General features: G+C 43.6%; 1 protein-coding gene across 1 annotated transcript in view; it reads right to left on the bottom strand.

Annotated features, from left to right (window-relative positions):
• rfx4 (regulatory factor X, 4) overlaps positions 1–17,858 on the bottom strand; it is a 126,001-nt gene that overhangs the window by 9,058 nt on the left and 99,085 nt on the right. Inside the window, exons 16-17 of the mRNA XM_068051155.1 lie at positions 6,720–6,879; positions 2,638–2,773 (exon numbers count right to left, since the gene is read on the bottom strand). Of these exons, the coding sequence (XP_067907256.1) occupies positions 2,638–2,773; positions 6,720–6,879 (296 nt within the window). The remainder of the gene's footprint in view (positions 1–2,637; positions 2,774–6,719; positions 6,880–17,858) is intronic.

Raw genomic sequence — 17,858 nt, 5'->3', positions numbered from 1 at the left:
ACTAAGTGGCTTGCTAGGCCATTTCGAGGGCATGTAAGAGTCAACCACATTGCTGTGGATCTGGAGTCACATGTAGGCCAGACCAGGTAAGGACAACAGATTTCCTTCCCTAAAGGAAATTAGTGAACCAGTTGGGTTTTTGCAACAATCGTCTATGGTTTCATGGCCATCATTAGACAAGCTTTAAATTCCAGATTTATTAATTAAATTCAAATTACACCTTCTGCTGTGATGGGATTCGAACCCATGTCCCCAGAGCAATATTTGGGTTACTTGTCCAGTGACAATACCAGTACACCACCGCCTCCCCATTTCTGCCGGGTGCTCTGGTTTCCTCCCACATGCCAAAGACTTGCAGGTTGATAGGTAAATTGGCTATTGTAAATTGCCCCTAGTGTAGGTAGGTGGTAGGAGAATTGAGAGAAGGTGGGGATGTGAGAGGGAAATGGGAATAGTGTAGGGTTAGCATAAATGGGTGATTGATGGTCGGCACAGACTCGGTGGGCCAAAGGGCCTGTTTCAGTGCTGTATCTCTCTATGACTCTAAGCCACACACACCATCCTGACTAGCAATGTGATTGACTCTTAAAGGCCTTCTGAGATGGCATAGCAAGCCACTCAATTCAAGGGCAATTAGGGATGGGGAATAAATGCTGGCCTGGCCAGCGATGCCCACAACCCATGAACAAATAAAAAAAAGCTATCTTTCTGTGTTTCATGTACCAGGACACTCAAATCCCTCTGAATACCAACATTTACTGGTCTCTCACCTTTAAAAAAAATTCTGCTTTTCCATTCTTCCTACCAAAGTGGATAATTTCACACCTCCCCAAATTATACTCCACCTGCCGCTTTCTTCCCCACTGACTTAACCTGTCTATATCCCTTTACAGTCTCTTTGTGTCCTCCTCACAACTTATTTTCCCATCTAGCTTTGTATTGTCAACAAACCTGGATACAGGTTCTTTCATCTACGTTGTTCTCTGTGCTACTATTTTCAAACAAGTAAATTGAGGTACAGTTAAAATTACAAGCACCACTTCAGCAGCTCCCAGTCCCAGACAGGGGGGTCAGCTAGCCTCTCCATCTCGTTTTGCTTGACTTGGTGAATACTGCCCAATCTAATCTGAGCCATTAGATGTAGAGAGAAAAACTTAACATTGTGCCCACATATAATCACGTTGCAGCACTGCTGTGAGTGATAGAGCAGGTCTTTACATCTCTTGTAGGAAAAACAGGCAGAATATTGGGCAGAGGGACAAAAACTTGAATAACAAACAGAGAATTAGTCGATCCTACAGCTCACAAGAAAAACACAACTGAGAAGAGCCCTTCAACCCATCTTAGTTCATTTATCTAGAGACAGCCACAGCTTCCTCTTTGCAGCTTACAATTGCTTCATAAGTGATAAGTACTGTACCCAGAACATTCCACTAATAAATCATTCTTGGAGGGAAAAAACACCGGCACAGTGCCCAGTGACTTTCTCATAATGACCACCAGTCCCTCACAAATCTCCTCCTGCGTCTCTCATAGAAACATAGAAAAGATATATGGCACAGAAGGAGGCCATTGGGCCCATCCTGTCCCTGCCGGTTGAGAAGGAAGTATCCAGCCTCTACTCTCCTACTCTGTTAGTACTCTGTGATAAATGCCTGGGATTTATTTGTTTTGGGCCTTTTTAGCTTGTCCGGGGCTTGCCTCACATTTACATCAAAGTTATTAATTCTCCCTAGGTTATTATTGCTTAGGGATGTTTTATTTTAAAGGCATCCAGGGAAGCGGTGAGATACTAATGGGGCTGAAATCGAGGATGAGCATAAGGCAGTTACTATTCTGAAAGAAAAGCTTCCTCCAAATATTCCCATGAAAGTCTTTCCCCCACTAACAACAATAACTTGTATTTCTATAACGCCTTTAAGTAATAAACCATCGCTAAGCAATAATAACCTAGGGACAATTAATAACTTTGATGTAAATGTGAGGCAAGCCCCGGACAAGCTAAAAGGGCCCAATACAAATAAATCCCAGGGATAGATGACATTTATCCTAGAGTACTAAGACAGTAGGAGAGTACAGAATGGATAACTCTCTTTCTCTATCCCTCTCTCTCTCTGCCCCTCTCTGTCTTTGTCTGTCTGTCTCTTCCTCACCTCTCTATGTCTCTCTATCTCCCTTTCTGCCTGTCTGTCTGTCTTTGCTTGTCTCTCTATCTCTCCCTCTCTCTCTTTCTCTGTCTCTCTCTGTCTGTCTGTCTCTCTCCCCTTTCTATCTGTCTTGCACTGTCTGTCTGTCATTCTCTCTCTTCCTTTCTATCTATCACTCTCTCTGTCTCTGTCTCTGTTCTCTCAATAAGTGAAATGAGTTTGGTCAATCTTGATCCAGTTCTAACAGACACCCGACCTTAGCACAAGCCGTCCACAGTTCATAGATTTGGATCTACTTATAAGTGTTTGAATGGCACCTTGTCACCATCGCAAAGCTCTTCACATCTGGAGAACTTTTCTGAACTTCAATGTTCTTGTTTTTACAGCATTGAAATTTCCATTACAAACACATAATTATCAAACAGGTTCGTTATCAACTGTGTGTTTGTGAAATCCAATAATAAAACCCAAGGCGTTCAGAAAGACTAACCTGTGAGCTACTCCTGTGATATGCTGGATATGGCAATGGAGAAGAAAGGCTGTCGTGTGTTAGAGTTGGATACTGACTCTGAATGGGAAGTGGGGGTTGATTGCTGTAACTACCATAGTTGTACCCTCCTGTGTACCTAGAAGAAAACAGGTTGTCACAATGATGTACACCATTGACAGCACTTTCCAAGGAAAGGTTCAGTTAAAGAATTACATCATTTATTGGCCATAAACATAAAACTCAAATCATGTCATGAGGTGCTTAGCTCATCAAGTGAGATGTTAGCACCTCAGTCAAAGGGGAACGCCAACAACCAATTTAAACAATAATAAGTAAATAAAAGTAAATAAAAATAAGTAGTGAGTAATCCTTAAAATTCACATCATGGGGTTGTAATTCTAACCAAATCCCCCTGTTAGGAAATTGACGGTGCAATGTTGGTTTCACATCCGTTCAATTTCACGCTCCATTGACTGCTTCTAATGTAGGGTGGGTGAAAAAAAAATAAGAGTAATATCTCATCCTGTGGGTTAACATTACCCCTCGCCCCATGTCTCAGTGGTGAAGTGAGCTGCCTGGTAACAGCACTGAACATCACACACTCAGAAAGTTACAGGTCTGGGTCCCTTTTCTGTGTTGAGTTACTGAACTCAATCTTGGCCGCAGTGAGGCTACCAAAGTCAGCCTCAGTGTCAATGCACCTAGGCCAGGGAGGATTCCCACTGCCACCTGTTATCCATGGAACCCTATAGGAACACATGCACTGTGGATATCAGACTCAATTTATGTACTGTCCATTGCCAGATGGCCCACCTCTGTTCACTGGTGTTTCACTAATGAACAAGGCCACTTAGGTGATACTAGAGAGCTGGTGACAGATGTGGAAGTATCTTTTGACACAAATCTGTGACCTCAGGAGAGGAAGGAAGATAATCAGAGATAAATCCACTGTTCAAGAATATATCAAAAGCCTGATGATGGAACTGTGCATTCTCCATCAGCAACTGCACCTCCATTTCTTTGTGATCATAGCACAAATTTTAAATCTTACAAACTGCTTACATTTGTAACTAAAGTGTTCAGCTCCTGGCATATTATATAGTGGACAAGAGATTATGTATATGCTTCAAAAGAATTTAACCTATTCAATGAAAATGGACACAGCTGTGCCAGCAGCAGAAGCAGGTACACAGGTGTACCTCTGGAGGGAGGTACACAGGTTTACCAGGTGTAGAAGGGGGTACACAGGTGTTCCAGTAGAGGGAGGTACATAGGTGTACCAGTAGGAGGAGGTATATCAATGTACCAGTAGGAGGATGGTATACATGAGTACCAGTAGAGGGAGATACACAGGTGTTCTGCTAGAGGAAAGTACACATGCGTACCAGTGGTGGGAGGTACACAGGTATTGAATTACAGGGAGGGTACAGAGGTGTATCAGTAGAGGGAGTTACACATGTGTATTCATAGAGGGAGGAGGTACGGATGCGTACCAGTAATGGGAGATACAAGGTGTGACGATAGAGGGAGGCACACATGTGTGCCAGTAGAGGGAGGAGGTACACAGGTGTACCAGTAGAGCAGGGTTGTCCAACATACGGCCTGTGGGCCAGGATCCAGCCCACCAAAGATTTCCATCCAGCCTGTGGATGTAAACCGTATCAGGCTGTTCATCATCCTCGCCAGGGGTCCTTCTCTGGTAATTTCACAGATGAGAAATTTTCCATTGTCTTCTTCTTCCGGAACAGCTTTTTAACAAAAATCTCAAGTCAGTTTCACAGCTGGCAAGTGATGACATCGGGAACAGCGGTTTCCCAATTTCGGACAGATTCGGCATTTCAAAACAAAGTTGGAACCTGCCGGAAAACCCCAAATTTGCCTGAAGTTGGGAAACCGCTTTTCCCGAGGTCAGCACCTGTCAGCTGTGAAACTGACTTGAGATTATTTTTAAAAAACTGACCAACCACAAAGCTGCTGTGCTGAGCGTTCTTACTCTCTGCAACTGTCAGAGAGAGAGAAACAGACAGACAGAGAAAGAGGAACAGGGAGAGAGAGGAGGGGACAGAAAGAGGGGGGACAGAGTGGGGGGGACACAGAGAGCGAGGACAACACAGGGAATGGGGGGGGGGAACAAAACAGAGAGGGGGGACTCATGGAGAGAGAGAGAAAGTGGGAGAGAGTGATCAAGATCACTCCTGACAGATGGACATCTATCCCAAATACTCCACATTGCTACAAGAAGTGTACGGCCAAACATAGACTACTTGTGCAAGCAAAATAATGCCTGATATCTCACTAAATCAGTGTCCAATATAGAGACGAGAAATTAAGACAACAACTTAATCTTCTCACTTAAAACTTCTTCACAAAAATGCACATTTGTTGTTGTTTTGATTAATAGTAAGATCAATTTTAAATGCCTTCATCTTTCCAAAATTCTCTCACAGGCCCCCTTATGTAAGAAAAAAGTTATAATGTGACCCCCACCAATCCCCACCCCCTGCAAAATGGTTGGACAACCCTGCAGTAGAGGGTGGTACACAGGTATTCCTACAGAATGAGGTACACAGGTGTACCAGTCGAGGGAGGAGGTACACAGGTTTTCCAGGAGAGGGAAAAGGTGCACAAGCGTGCTAGTAGATGGAGGTACACAGATACACCAGTAGAGGGAGGAGGTATACAGTTGTCTCAATGGTGGAAGGCACACAGGTGTACCAGTAGAATGAGGTACATAGGTGTTCCAATAGAGGGAGGAAGTATACAGGTATGCCGCTGGTAAGAGGTATACAGGTGTACCAGTTGAGTTGGTACACAGGTGTTCCAGAAGAGGGAGGTACACAAGTTTACCAGTGGTGGGAAAAGGTATACAGGTGTGTCACTGGTGAGAGGTACACAGGTGTACCAGATGAGTTGGTACACAGGTGTTCCAGAAGAGGAAGGTACACAGGCGTGCCAGTTGTGGGAGCTACACAGGTGCTCTAGTAGTGGCAAGTGGTACACAAATGTTCCAGAAGAGCGAGAAGGTACACAAGTGTACCAGTAGGCAGAGGAAGTATACAGATGTTCCAGTAGAGGGAGGTACACAAGTGTTCCAATACAGGGAAGTGCAGTGGTGTTCCAGTTTTGAGAGGGGTTACACAGGTGTACCAGCAGAGGGCAAAGGGGCACAGGTGTACCAGTGGAGGGAGGAAGTACACAAGTGTTCCAATAGAGGGAGGAGATACACTGATGTTCCAGTTTTGTTAGATACACAGGTGTACCAGTAGAGGGAGGAGGCACACAGGTGTACCAGTAGAGGGGCTCCTCTAATTCTGGTCTCTTGTGCATCCCTAATTTTAATCACTCTACCATTGGTGGCCACGCCTTCATTTGCCTAGGTCTCCATCTCAGGAAAACCCTCCCTACACCTCTCCCCCTCACTTTCCTCCTTTCAGACACTCCTTAAAACCTACCTCTTTGACCAAGTTTTTGGTCATCTGACCTAATATCTCATTTTGTGACTTGGTGTCATGCTTTGTTTTATAATGCTCCTATAAAGCACCTTGGGACATTCTATCACATTAAAGGTGCTATATAAATATAAGTTGTTGTTGTTGTAGTAGAGGGAGGTACACAGGTGTACCAGCAAAGGGAGGAGGTACACAGATGTTCCAGTAGAGAGAGGTACACAGGTGTGCGCCTGGAGAGAAGGGGTACACAGGTGTACCAGTAGAAGGAGGTACACAGTTGCGCCAGTGGTGGGAAGTAAACATGTGTACCAGTAGAGAGAGGAGGTATATGGCTGTACCGGTAGAGTGAGGTACACGGCTGTACCATTAGAAGGAGGAGTTAACAGGCTGTACCAGTAGAGAGAGGAGGTATATGGCTGTACCATTAGAGGGAGGAGTTAACAGGCTGTACCAGTAGAGAGGGGAGGTACACGGATGTTCCAGTCGAGGGAGGATTCTGTGATGTCTGAGAGAAAGCCAGCAATATTGCACATCGCTTTAGGTCACCATTTCATGTCAAGTTACAGTTCAGCTGCGCTACGTTTAGGAAACCAACCAATACCAGAAGCTAAATTGAATAAACGATTGACTTACCCATGCTCCTCTCTGTGTGGGTAGACTGGCATTCTATGAGTCGTGCTCGCATTGGGCACATTATTGCTTCTCATGCAGGGTAGCTGTTGTGGGCTGTCAGGAGGAGCGGAGCCTGTTGTAACTGTATACGTCAGAGACCATGTATATGATTGGACTGCTCCTAGCAAAACAAAGATCCATAAACATCTGGCTCCAATATGCTGAAGCATTATACATTTGCTTAAATTGAACATAATCGTAAATAGAGCAGGCCATTTAATTGGGCATCCAACTGTAGCCAAACTGAAAGAATATGCGTAAGAGAACTTTAAAAAATATCTTTGTTAGAAAAAGGTAGAATTTTTATGACAGCAAATTATTGGTTTAGGGAAATAAGTAACCAGCCACAATTTCACTGGAGATTTATTAATACAGGGTAGTAATGCAGGGAATATTATTTTTAAGGCCTAGACTGTATTCTGGTTAACAGGATAACTGTGAGATGAAAAATAAGACTGAATATTAAAATAAAAGGGAAGATTTTTATTTATATAGCATCTTGTCACCTCCCTCTGTCCACTCATTCTCATTGAAATGGCAGTGGGATGTTGATATCCCAAAGTGCTTTACAGCCAACGAAGTACATTTGAAGTGCAGTCATTGTTGTAATAGAGGAAGCACAGTAGCCAATTTGTGCACAGCAAGCTCCCACAAACACCGATGAGATAATGTCCAGATAATTTGACGTTGGTTGAAGGATAAATATTGTCCAGGACACCAGGGAGAACTCCCCTGCTCTTTGAAATTACACCACAGGATTAAATACGTACACCTGAGAGGGCAGACAGGGCCTCGGTTTAAAATCTCATCCAAAAAAAACAGCACCTCCAACACTCCCTCAGTACTACACAGAGAGTGGCAGCTGAGAGTTTTATGTACAAGTCTCCAAAGTGGGACTTGAACACCCAACCTTCTGACTCAAAGTCAAGAATACAGCTCACTGAGCTACATTGTACAGGACAAAATGGAATTCGAGTATCAGAGTAAAGATATACTGATGAATTGCTACAAAGCATTGGTGAGGCCATAGTTAGAGACTGTTCTGGATACTCCATTATAGAAATAACATGAAAGTCATCGAATGCAGATCCAGTGGAATTTCTTTACACAACGGGTTGTTGGATGATGGAATGCTTTGCTACAGGGTTGAGGCAGAGACCATTGCATCTTTTAAGGGAAAATTAGATAAATATTGGAAGGGTTATACTGGGCTATGAGGAGAGAGCAGTGGAGTTAGCTGCCTATTGCTCCAGCAGAGAGTTGGCACAGACACACTGGGCCAACTGTCCTGCTTCTATTCTGTAAGCAGCCGGGGCTCTATGACCAGGCAGCCCACTTGATGATCGCTGCTGCTACTGAACTCAATGTCCATTACCTCCATCACCAGTACACAGTAACTGTAGTATGTCCCATCTACAGGCAATGAAAGACAAAAGCAGCAACATTGCCATCACGTTCAGCTTCCGCCCTCCAAGTCTCACATAATATATCGCTGTTTCTTCATCATCGTTGAGTCTGTATCCTGGAATTCCCTACCCAACAGCACTGTGGGAGCACCTTCACCAACAGACTACAGTAGTTCAAGAAGGCCCACCGCCAGCTTCTCAAGGGAAACTAGGGATCGTAGAATCATTGAATGATACAGAACAGAAGGAGGCCATTCGGCCCATCATACCTGTGCCAGCTCTTTGGTAGAGCTATCCAAATAATTCCACTCCCACCCTCTTTCCCCATCGCCCTGCAATTTTTTTCCCCCTTCAAGTAGTTATCCAATTTTTATGAAAGTTACTACTGAATCTGCTTCCACTGCCCTATAAGGCAGCATGTGTTAGGGGTTAAAGTTCTGTTAATGGATGATAAATACCTGGAAGTTCAAGATAATAGGGTGAACAGGTGTTGGGTGTTAATTTGTTAATTGTATTCAAGTGTGTATATATAAAGAAGACCCAGTACGGGCTATGGGGGTTGTAAGGAGAGCAGAAGTAAACTCTGTGGCAAGCAATAAATAATCTCCACCAAAGCATCCTAGTCTCAGTATCTTCTTCACAAACAGGCTTGGAAGTTCCTCTAACAGTGCATTCCAGATCACAACAACTCACTGCATAAATAAATTTTCCTCATCTCCTCACCTGGTTCTTTTGCCAATCACCTTAATTCTGTGCACTCTGGTTATAGATCTCCATTGATTACTTTGAATCTCTATTAAATCTCCTCTTAACCTTCACTGCTCAAAGGAGAACAACCCCAGCTTCTCCAGTCTCGCCACATAACTGAAGTCCCTCATCCTTGGTACCACTCCAGTAAATCCCCTCTGCACCCTCTCCAGGGTCTGGACGTTCTTCCTAAAGTGCGGTGCCCAGAACTGGGCACAATACTCCAGCTGAGGCCTAACCAGTATTAGGCAATAAATGGCCTTGGAATGTCCGAGAATGAATAAGAAAAGAGAAGCCTACTTGAGCAGGCCCAGTCCCAGATTGCCTGCTGCACTCGTTATATACAGACAAGATGGCACTATTTGGGCAGAGCACCAAGCAAGATGATGAAATTCTACACGGACCCCAATTTCAATAGTGGTACATTACTGAAACGAGGCTAGTGTGTCACAGTTTCATATTGCCCTCGAGATTGCCTCCTTTCACCTGCTGGACAAGGTGAGACAGGCTTCCCTGGTCAACATTATCTAGTCCAACAAGAATATTACAGGCAGCAATCGCACCACCTCACAAGGCAGCATTTGAATCCCTCCGACAGATTGTAACCACCTCCTATGCTCCTCTCTCACTATGGGAGGGAAATAGCGAGGGTGGTAGTTGGTGGGGGGGGGGGGGGGAGTTGGTGGGGGGATTCTCATTTTATGTGCTGTAGAAATCAAGAGAAGAGCGGACATTCTGCTCACGCTGCTGTTCCAAGGTTTCTGCAGCTCTCCTGCTGAATTTACACAAAACAAGCAGCAAAAAACCCACTGAAATTCACCCCCCACTATATACGACAGAAAATAATACCTAGTGGCTCAGTGAGGGCCAGAAGGAGCAATAATGCCACCCCCCACCCCCCACAAAGATTAATTAAAAAAGAGCTCCATTATTGGATGGCTGGCAGTGATCCCTTTAAGGGCTGTTGGTTAGGCTGCTCTTGGGCCAGTGCCATTGGTACTTGAGATGGTATCACCATCCTGTTGCTGTCATAAGACCCCCATTGACATTATCTAGTGAGGCTGCCGCCTGGCTCCCTATCTGAATATTTAAATCAATATGGCAGTGGGCGGAGTGATGGCAGGAAGAGAAGGTGGCGGTCATTTCGGAATTCTGATTTTGAGCGGCGCAGTGGTTAGCACCGCAGCCTCACAGCTCCAGCGACCCGGGTTCAGTTCTGGGCACTGCCTGTGCAGTGTTTGCAAGTTCTCCCTGTGACCGTATGGGTTTCTGCCGGGTTCTCCGGTTTCTTTCTACAGCCAAAGACTTGCAGGTTAATAGGTAAATTGGCCATTATAAATTGCCCCTAGTGTAGGTAGGTGGTAGGAATTGAAGGAAGGTGGAGATGTGGTTGGGAATATGGTGTTAATGTAGGATTAGTATAAATGGGTGGTTGTTGGTCGGCACAGACTCGGTGGGCTGAAGGGCCTGGTTCAGTGCTGTATCTCTCTATGACTGCTCGCTCTTACCCGGGAACAGGGATGAAAGTCAGGATCAATGTCTCTGTTGTGGTGAGGGAGGAAACACTCGACAACCTTGCACACTTTAGTTCAAATAGCCTCAAGTGCAGGTGACTGAATGGTTTAATGATCAGATGGTATACTTTAACACAAATTACAGCATTGACAAACGAATAACACAGTTAAAAAAATAACTTTCAACCCATTAGTCCCACACCCAGAGTCTGAAACTCTTCTCTATAGAGAGAACATAAATTTATACAACACTTATCACAATATCAGTATTGCTAGACCTGTAAACTCACACCCCAAGATTTATACATCTGCACCACAAGACGTTTATATCTGCACTCCCAGATCTATATATCTGCATCCCTAGACCTGTGTATCCCTATTCACTCACTAACAGCCTTCATAATTTTGAACACCTCTATCAAATCTCCCCTTAACCTGCTCTGCTGTAAGGAGAACAATCCCAGCTTCTCTAGTCTCTCCACATAACTGTGTTTGATACAAAGCTCTGCGTGGATAAAGAGATGTCTGTTCTCTGATGATAATCAGGCATCTAATAGTCAATAATAGTAAGAGTCAACAGTCGATTGCACCAGTAAAATCTCAGATAGGAGCTTGCTTTCTGCTTAGTAGTATTATAAATGCTAAATATGTTTAATCATTTACTGAATCATTTACTTCAAATAAGATCATTTCACAGAAGCAATTTAATGGATAGAGAGCTGTTATTATGTGTTGGCTTTTATTCACATTTATAGCTTGAAAGGCGTTATAAATCTAAGCAAAGGGTAAGCTGCTGATGAAGCACGAGGCGGACTTTATCCCATCTTTCCCACTTTCCTGCCGACTAAGCTACTAATCAATCATTGGGTTTGAAAGCCTAACTTCACCATCCAGCCCACTCATCAAAGCGGTTGAACAATTGGCCAGTTCTGAACAGCTCAGAAGTCGATGTCGCACAAAGGGGCTTGTGGCCCCTTCAGCTGTTTCAGATGCAGATCACCAAACTGTGGCTGTTGGTCGTGACCCACAATGAAAGGTATTGGGACTGTTGGCAAAAACATTCACTCCCTCCAACACCGACGCACAGTGGCAGCAGTGTGTACCATCTACAAGATGCACTGCAGCAACGCACCAAGGCTCCTTCGACAGCACCTCCCAAACCCGCGACCTCTACCATCCTAGAAAGGACAACGGCAGCAGATGCATGGAAACATCACCACCTGCAAGCTCCCCTCCAAGCCACACACCATCCTGACTTGGAACTATATCGCTGTTCCTTCACTGTCGCTGGGTCAAAATCCTGGAACTCCCTTCCTAACAGCACTGTGGGTGTAACTACCTCACATGGACTGCCACGGTTCAAGAAGGCAGCTCACCACCACCTTCTCAAGGACAATTAGGGATGGGCAATAAATCCTGGCCTAGCCAACGACGCCCACATCCCATCAATGAACTTTTAAAAAGTGGGTTCACGGAAACACTTCGCTCTGTAACAAGGAGCAATGTAGACACTGAATCACGTTTGCACCAGGTACACAAGAGGGCTCAGGGATGGGACAGATGTTAAGTATTTACTTAAGTAGTATTAAGCACTGAATTGCCTCCTAGCCCTGAACTTGACAATGGGACGTCCATGTACACTTGCTCGTGCCTCTCAATTGCTCCTTGTTTTATATTCTGCAATGCCTGGTCGAAGGAAATATTGGAGCAGATATTCTGTGCATCTCTCCATTTTGTATAACACCGATTGATGGAGACTGAATTAGTCAAATCCCACTTTTATTAACTGGGATTCCTAATGAGCATCACAAATCCCACTTTCCTGTAAGAATCCATGACCTTGAACATATTCTATTCCAGTGACATCAGCAATGGGGTATGCTGCCCACAATGAAGGAGCTACGGGGAGGATTCAGAAAAGGGTAAATTCGAGAGCAATAAGGGAAATGTTGAGGCTGCAGTGCAGAGTAGCGATTCGGGTAAAAATAGCAGAATGAATCAGGAAGGGGCAGAGAGCTTAACAAAGGTAAGAAGTCATAAGCGACTAAACTGACATCAAGAAAAAATAGAAAATAGTTAAAGCTAATGTCACGCACGCAAAGTATTCACAACAAAATAGATGAATTAACAGATAGAAATTACTGGCTCTGTTCTAATAGTCCTTGCAGAGACAGGGTTGCAGACTGACAAGGTTAGGAACTAAAATGGAAAAGGTGCGGGGGTGGTGTGGTGGGGTGCAAAGGGAATGGATGGTAACCGTGGTAATAAAGAATGGGATAAAGACAGTAGAGAGAAAGGATTTTAGCTCAGAAAGTCACAATGTAGAGTCAGTTTGGGTGGTGATAAGAACAGGAAGGGACAGAAAACATCGGAGAGAGTAGCTTATAGACCCCCTAGCAGTAGTTGTAGTGTCAGGCAGAGTATTAATCAGGAAATTAGAGGCACATGTCACAAGGGTAATACAGTAATCATGGAGGATTTTAATTTTCATATAAGCTGGGGGAACCAAAATTGCAGTAATAGTGCGGAGAATGAGTTCATGGAATGTATACAACATGATATTCTAGATCAGTATGTCGAGGAACCAACTGGGGAACAGGCTATTTTAGATCTAGAATTGCGAGAAAAGGTTGATTAATAACCTTGGAGTAAGGATTCTCTGGGGAAGAGTGATCATAATATGATACAATACTGAGTTTGAAAGTGATTTTGTTAAGCCAAAAAGTAGAATCTTAAATCTGAACAAAGCAAACTACATAGGTATTAGGGAGCAAGTTGGCTAAGGTAGATTGAGAAACTAGATTAAAAGAAAAGACAGTAAATAAGCAATGGCAAACATTTAAAGAATAAATTCATATTTTGCAATAAACATTGCCTTAAGGAATAAAACCCCAACGGAAAAAGTGGATCAAATGTGCCAAACAAGAGGAGTTAAAGGTAGTAGTAAATTAAAGGAAGAGGCTTATAATGTTGCCCAAAAAGAGTAGTAAGCCTAGTGATATTAGAATTCGGCAAGGAATGACCAAGAAATTGCTAAAGAAAGATAAAAGAGAATATGAGAGTAAACTAGCAAACGACTTTTAAATAAATTGTAAACATTTCTATAGAGATGCAAAAAGGGAGAGATTGGTGAAAATAAACGAGTCCCTTAGAGGCAGAGGCAGGAGAAATTATAATGGGAATAAGGAAATGTCAGTGACCACAAACAAATACTTTATATCTATCTCCGCAATAGAAGATGCAAAAAACACCTTCTGGAAATAGTGGGGAACCGTGGGTCCAGTGAAAATGAGGACCTTAAAGAAATGGTACTGGAGAAAACAATGGGACTAAAAGCTGACAGATCCCCTGGACCTGATGGCCTGCATCCTAGGGTTTTAACGGAGGTAGCTACAGAGATAGTGAATTCCCTAGATTCTGGAACAGTCCCTAGGGATTGGAAGATAGCCAACATAACCCAGCTATTCAACAAAGAAGGGAGAGAGAAAACAGGAAACCATGGCCGGGTCTTATGTTGTTTAAAAAATAATCATAGGTCGGGTCTATTTCTGGGTGCCGAACCCGCACTTGCTGGTAGCATGCCCTCCAGCACGATCTTACAGGAGGTGGCATATTAATTGGCCGCCTCTGCATTTGCCGTCCAATTAAGGACAGCGGGCCAGTTCCTGAGAGCGCAGGTCCAATCAGAGGGCCTGCAGCCTTGGAAGGATGGCAACCCCACTGGCAGAGGTGGGCACTGCCACTACAGGAGGGGGCCGCAAGGGCACATCAATCTTGATGCGCCCTCTGAAGGGATTTGTACTTTTATAAAAGAAACTGTAGCCACAGCTGCCAGGCCACCCATGTGGAGGGGAAACCCTTCCACTGGATGGCTTGCAGCCGCAGCTGTGACTCCCCCTGATCCCTGCGCCACCGGTGGGTGTGTGGGGGGGGCGGGGGTAAGTGTAAGTGGCCTCGCGGGCCCCCTCAGCCAGCTGCCGATGAGCAACCTCCAGGCACCTGCTGGGCTTTGGCCTCAGTGGGTGCACGTCCGCCACTGGGATCATCCCCAATCTTCCCCCTAAGTGTGCCCTTAAATATTTAGACTGGCTACCTGCCGCTGCCAGGCAGGTAGCCATTGCTGGCTTCACCCCGCCTCCAGCAAGAATGGACGGATGCGGGAATTCACTGGGCCACTGGCCCAGCAGTCCGGTCTTTAAGCCTGCCTTGGCAGGACTGGGAAAACTCCCATTGACTGGTAGCCTGACGTCAGCAGTAGGGAAATTGCTAGAATATATTAGAGACACAGTAACATTTAGAAAATCATGGTATGATTAGGCAGAGTCAACACAGATTTATGAAAGGGAAATTATGTTCAATAAATCTGTTTGAGTCTTTTTGAGGTTGTAACTGGCAGGGTAGATAAAGGGGAACCAATATTTGTTTTTTCAAAAATCGTTTCATATGGTGCTGCCCAAGAGATTATTATGCAAAATTAGTGCTCATGGGATTGGGGGTAATATATTAGCATGGATTAAGGATGGTTAATGAACAGAAAACAGAGAATAGGGATAAAAGGATTATTTTCGGGTTGGCAGGCTGTAACTAGTGGGGTACTGCAAGGATCAGTGCTTGGGCCTCAGCTATTTACAATCTATATTAATGACTTAGATGAGGTGACCGAGTATAATGTATTCAAGTGCTCTGATGATGTAAAGCTAGGTGGGAAAATAAGCAATAAAGAGGCTGCAAAGAGGCTTCAGAGGAATATAGACAGGTTAAGCGAGTGGGCAGATGGAATATAATGTGAAGAAATGTAAAGTTATCCACTTTGGTAGGAAAAATAGAAAAGCAGAATATATTTTAAGTGGTGAGAGATTGGGAAATGTTGGTATTCAGAAAGACCTGGGTGTCCTTGTAAATTAATCACAATGTTATCAAGCAGGTATAGCAGGCAAATAAGAAAGCAAATGGTATGTTAGCCTTTATTACAAAGGGATTGGAGTATAAGAGTAAAGAGGTCTTACTACAATAATATAGGGCCTTGGTGATACCATACCTTGGAGTACTGTGTGCCGTTTTAGTCTCCTTACCTAACGAAGGATATATTTGCCTTAGTGGGAGTGCAAAGAAGATTCGTTCATGAGACTGATTCCTGAGATGAGGGAATTGTCCTATGAGGAGAGATTGAGCAGACTAGGCCTATATTCCATGGAGTTTGGAAGAATAAAGTGTGATCACAAGGAAACATATAAAATGCTTAAGGTTCAAGTGAGGGGGGGGGTGGTGGCATTAAAAAGGGATGTTGTAGTAGTAAGGGACAGTATAGTGAGGGGGATAGATACTGTTCTCTGCAGCGGACAGCATGAGTTCTAAAGGCTGTGTTGCCTGTCCAGTCAGTGCCAGGGTTAAGGACATCTCTTTTCAGCTGGAGAGGAACTTGGAGTGGGAGGGGAAGGATCCAATTGTCATGGTCCATGTGGGTACCAATGACATAGGTAGGACTAAGAAAGAAGTTCTGCTGAGGGAATATGAGCTGCTCGGGGTTAGATTAAAAAGCAGAACCACAAAGGTAATAATCTCTGGATTACTACCTGAGCCATGAGCAAATTGGCATAGCATAAATAAGATCAGAGAGTTGAATGCGTGACTCAAAGATTGGTGTGGGAGAAATGATTTTTGATTCATGGGGCACTGGCACCAGTACTGGGGAAGGAGGGAGCTGTGCTGTCGGGATGCCCTTCACCTGAACCATGCTGGGACCAGTGTCCTAGCGAATCATATAACTAGAGCTGTAGAGAGGGCTTTGGACTAAATAGTTGGGGGTGGGGAGGGTTCAGGTGAGGGGAAATTTAAAACATTAATGAGAAAGGACAAGGGAATAGTGCGGAGTAACTATATGGATAATGATAACCAGAGTGTGACAGGAAGGGATAGAGTGTACAAATATAAGAGTGCACCAGAAAATAAGGTCAGAGTAGGGAAAAATGGTAAAAAGACAGAATTAAAAGCTCTTTATCTGAATGCACATAGCATTCATAACAAGATGGATGAATTGATAGCACAAATAGAAATAAATGAGTATGATCTGAAAGGCATTAGAGAGACATGGTTCCAAGGTGACCAAGGCTGGGAACTAAATATTCAAGGGTATTTAATATTTCGGAAGGATAGGAAGAAAGGGAAAGGAGGTGGGATAGCTCTGTTAATAAAGGATGAGATCAGTGCAGTAGTGAGAAATGATCTTGACTCGGAAGATCACGATGTAGAATCAATTTGGGTGGAGATAAAAAATAGCAAAGGAAGGACGTCACTGGTGGGAGTAGTTTATCGGCCCCCCTAACAGTAGCTACATTGTAGGACAGAGTCTACGTCAAGAAATAATGGTGGCTTGTGGGAAAGGTACTGCAATAATGGTGGGTGATTTTAATCTTCATATAGATTGGACTAATCAAATTGGCAAAGGTAACCTGGAGGATGAATTCATAGAATGTATTAAGGTCAGTTTCTTAGAACAATCCGTTCTGGAACCAACTCGGGAGCAGGCTATTTTAGACCTGGTAACGTGTAATGAGACAGGATTAATAAATGATCTCATAGTAAAGGATCCTCTAGGCAAGAGTGATCATAACATTATAGAATTTCACATTCAGTTTGAAGGTGAGAAATTTGGGCCTGAAACTAGTGTCTTAAACTTTAAAAAAGGCAATTATAAGGGTTTAATGACAGAGTTGGCTAAAGTGGACTGGGAAAATAAGTTAAAAAGTAAGATAGCTGAGAAGCAGTGGCAGACATTTAAGGAGCCATTTCATAACTTTCAACAAGATAAATTCCATTGAAAAAGAAAAACTTTAGGAGAAGGATGCACCATCCATGGCTAACTAAAGAAGTTGTGGATGGTATCAAATTGAATGAAAGGACAGACAACACTGCAAAGATTAGTGGTACCCCAGAAGATTAGGAAGATTTTAGAGGATGACTAAAAAAAGGGAGAAATTAGAGTATGAGAGTAAACTAGCAAGAAATATAACAAGAGAGAGTAAAAGATTCTAAAAATATATAAAAAAGAAGAGAGTAGCTAATGTAAGCATTGGTCCCTTACGGGATGAGACTGGGGAATTAATAATGGGAAACAAGGAAATGGCAGAGACTTTGAAAAAGTATTTGTATCTGTCTTCACAGTAGAAGACACTAAAAGTATCCCAAATATAGGAGAAAATCAAGATGCAAAAGAAAGTTGGCATTTATTGCAAGGGGAATAAAGTATAAAGGTAGGGAAGTTTTACTGCAGCTGTACAGGGCCTTGGTAAGACCACATCTGGAGTAATGTGGACAGTTTTGGTCTCCTTATTTGAAAAAAGATATCACTGCATTAGAAGCAGTTCAGAGAAGGTTCACTTGACTAATTCCAGGGTTAAGGGCTTATCTTATGAAAAAAGGTTGAACAGGTTGGG

The sequence above is a fragment of the Heterodontus francisci genome, chromosome 18 (genome assembly GCF_036365525.1).
Source record: "Heterodontus francisci isolate sHetFra1 chromosome 18, sHetFra1.hap1, whole genome shotgun sequence".
Lineage (NCBI taxonomy): Eukaryota > Metazoa > Chordata > Chondrichthyes > Heterodontiformes > Heterodontidae > Heterodontus > Heterodontus francisci.
This window is presented reverse-complemented; position numbering and strand designations above follow the sequence as displayed.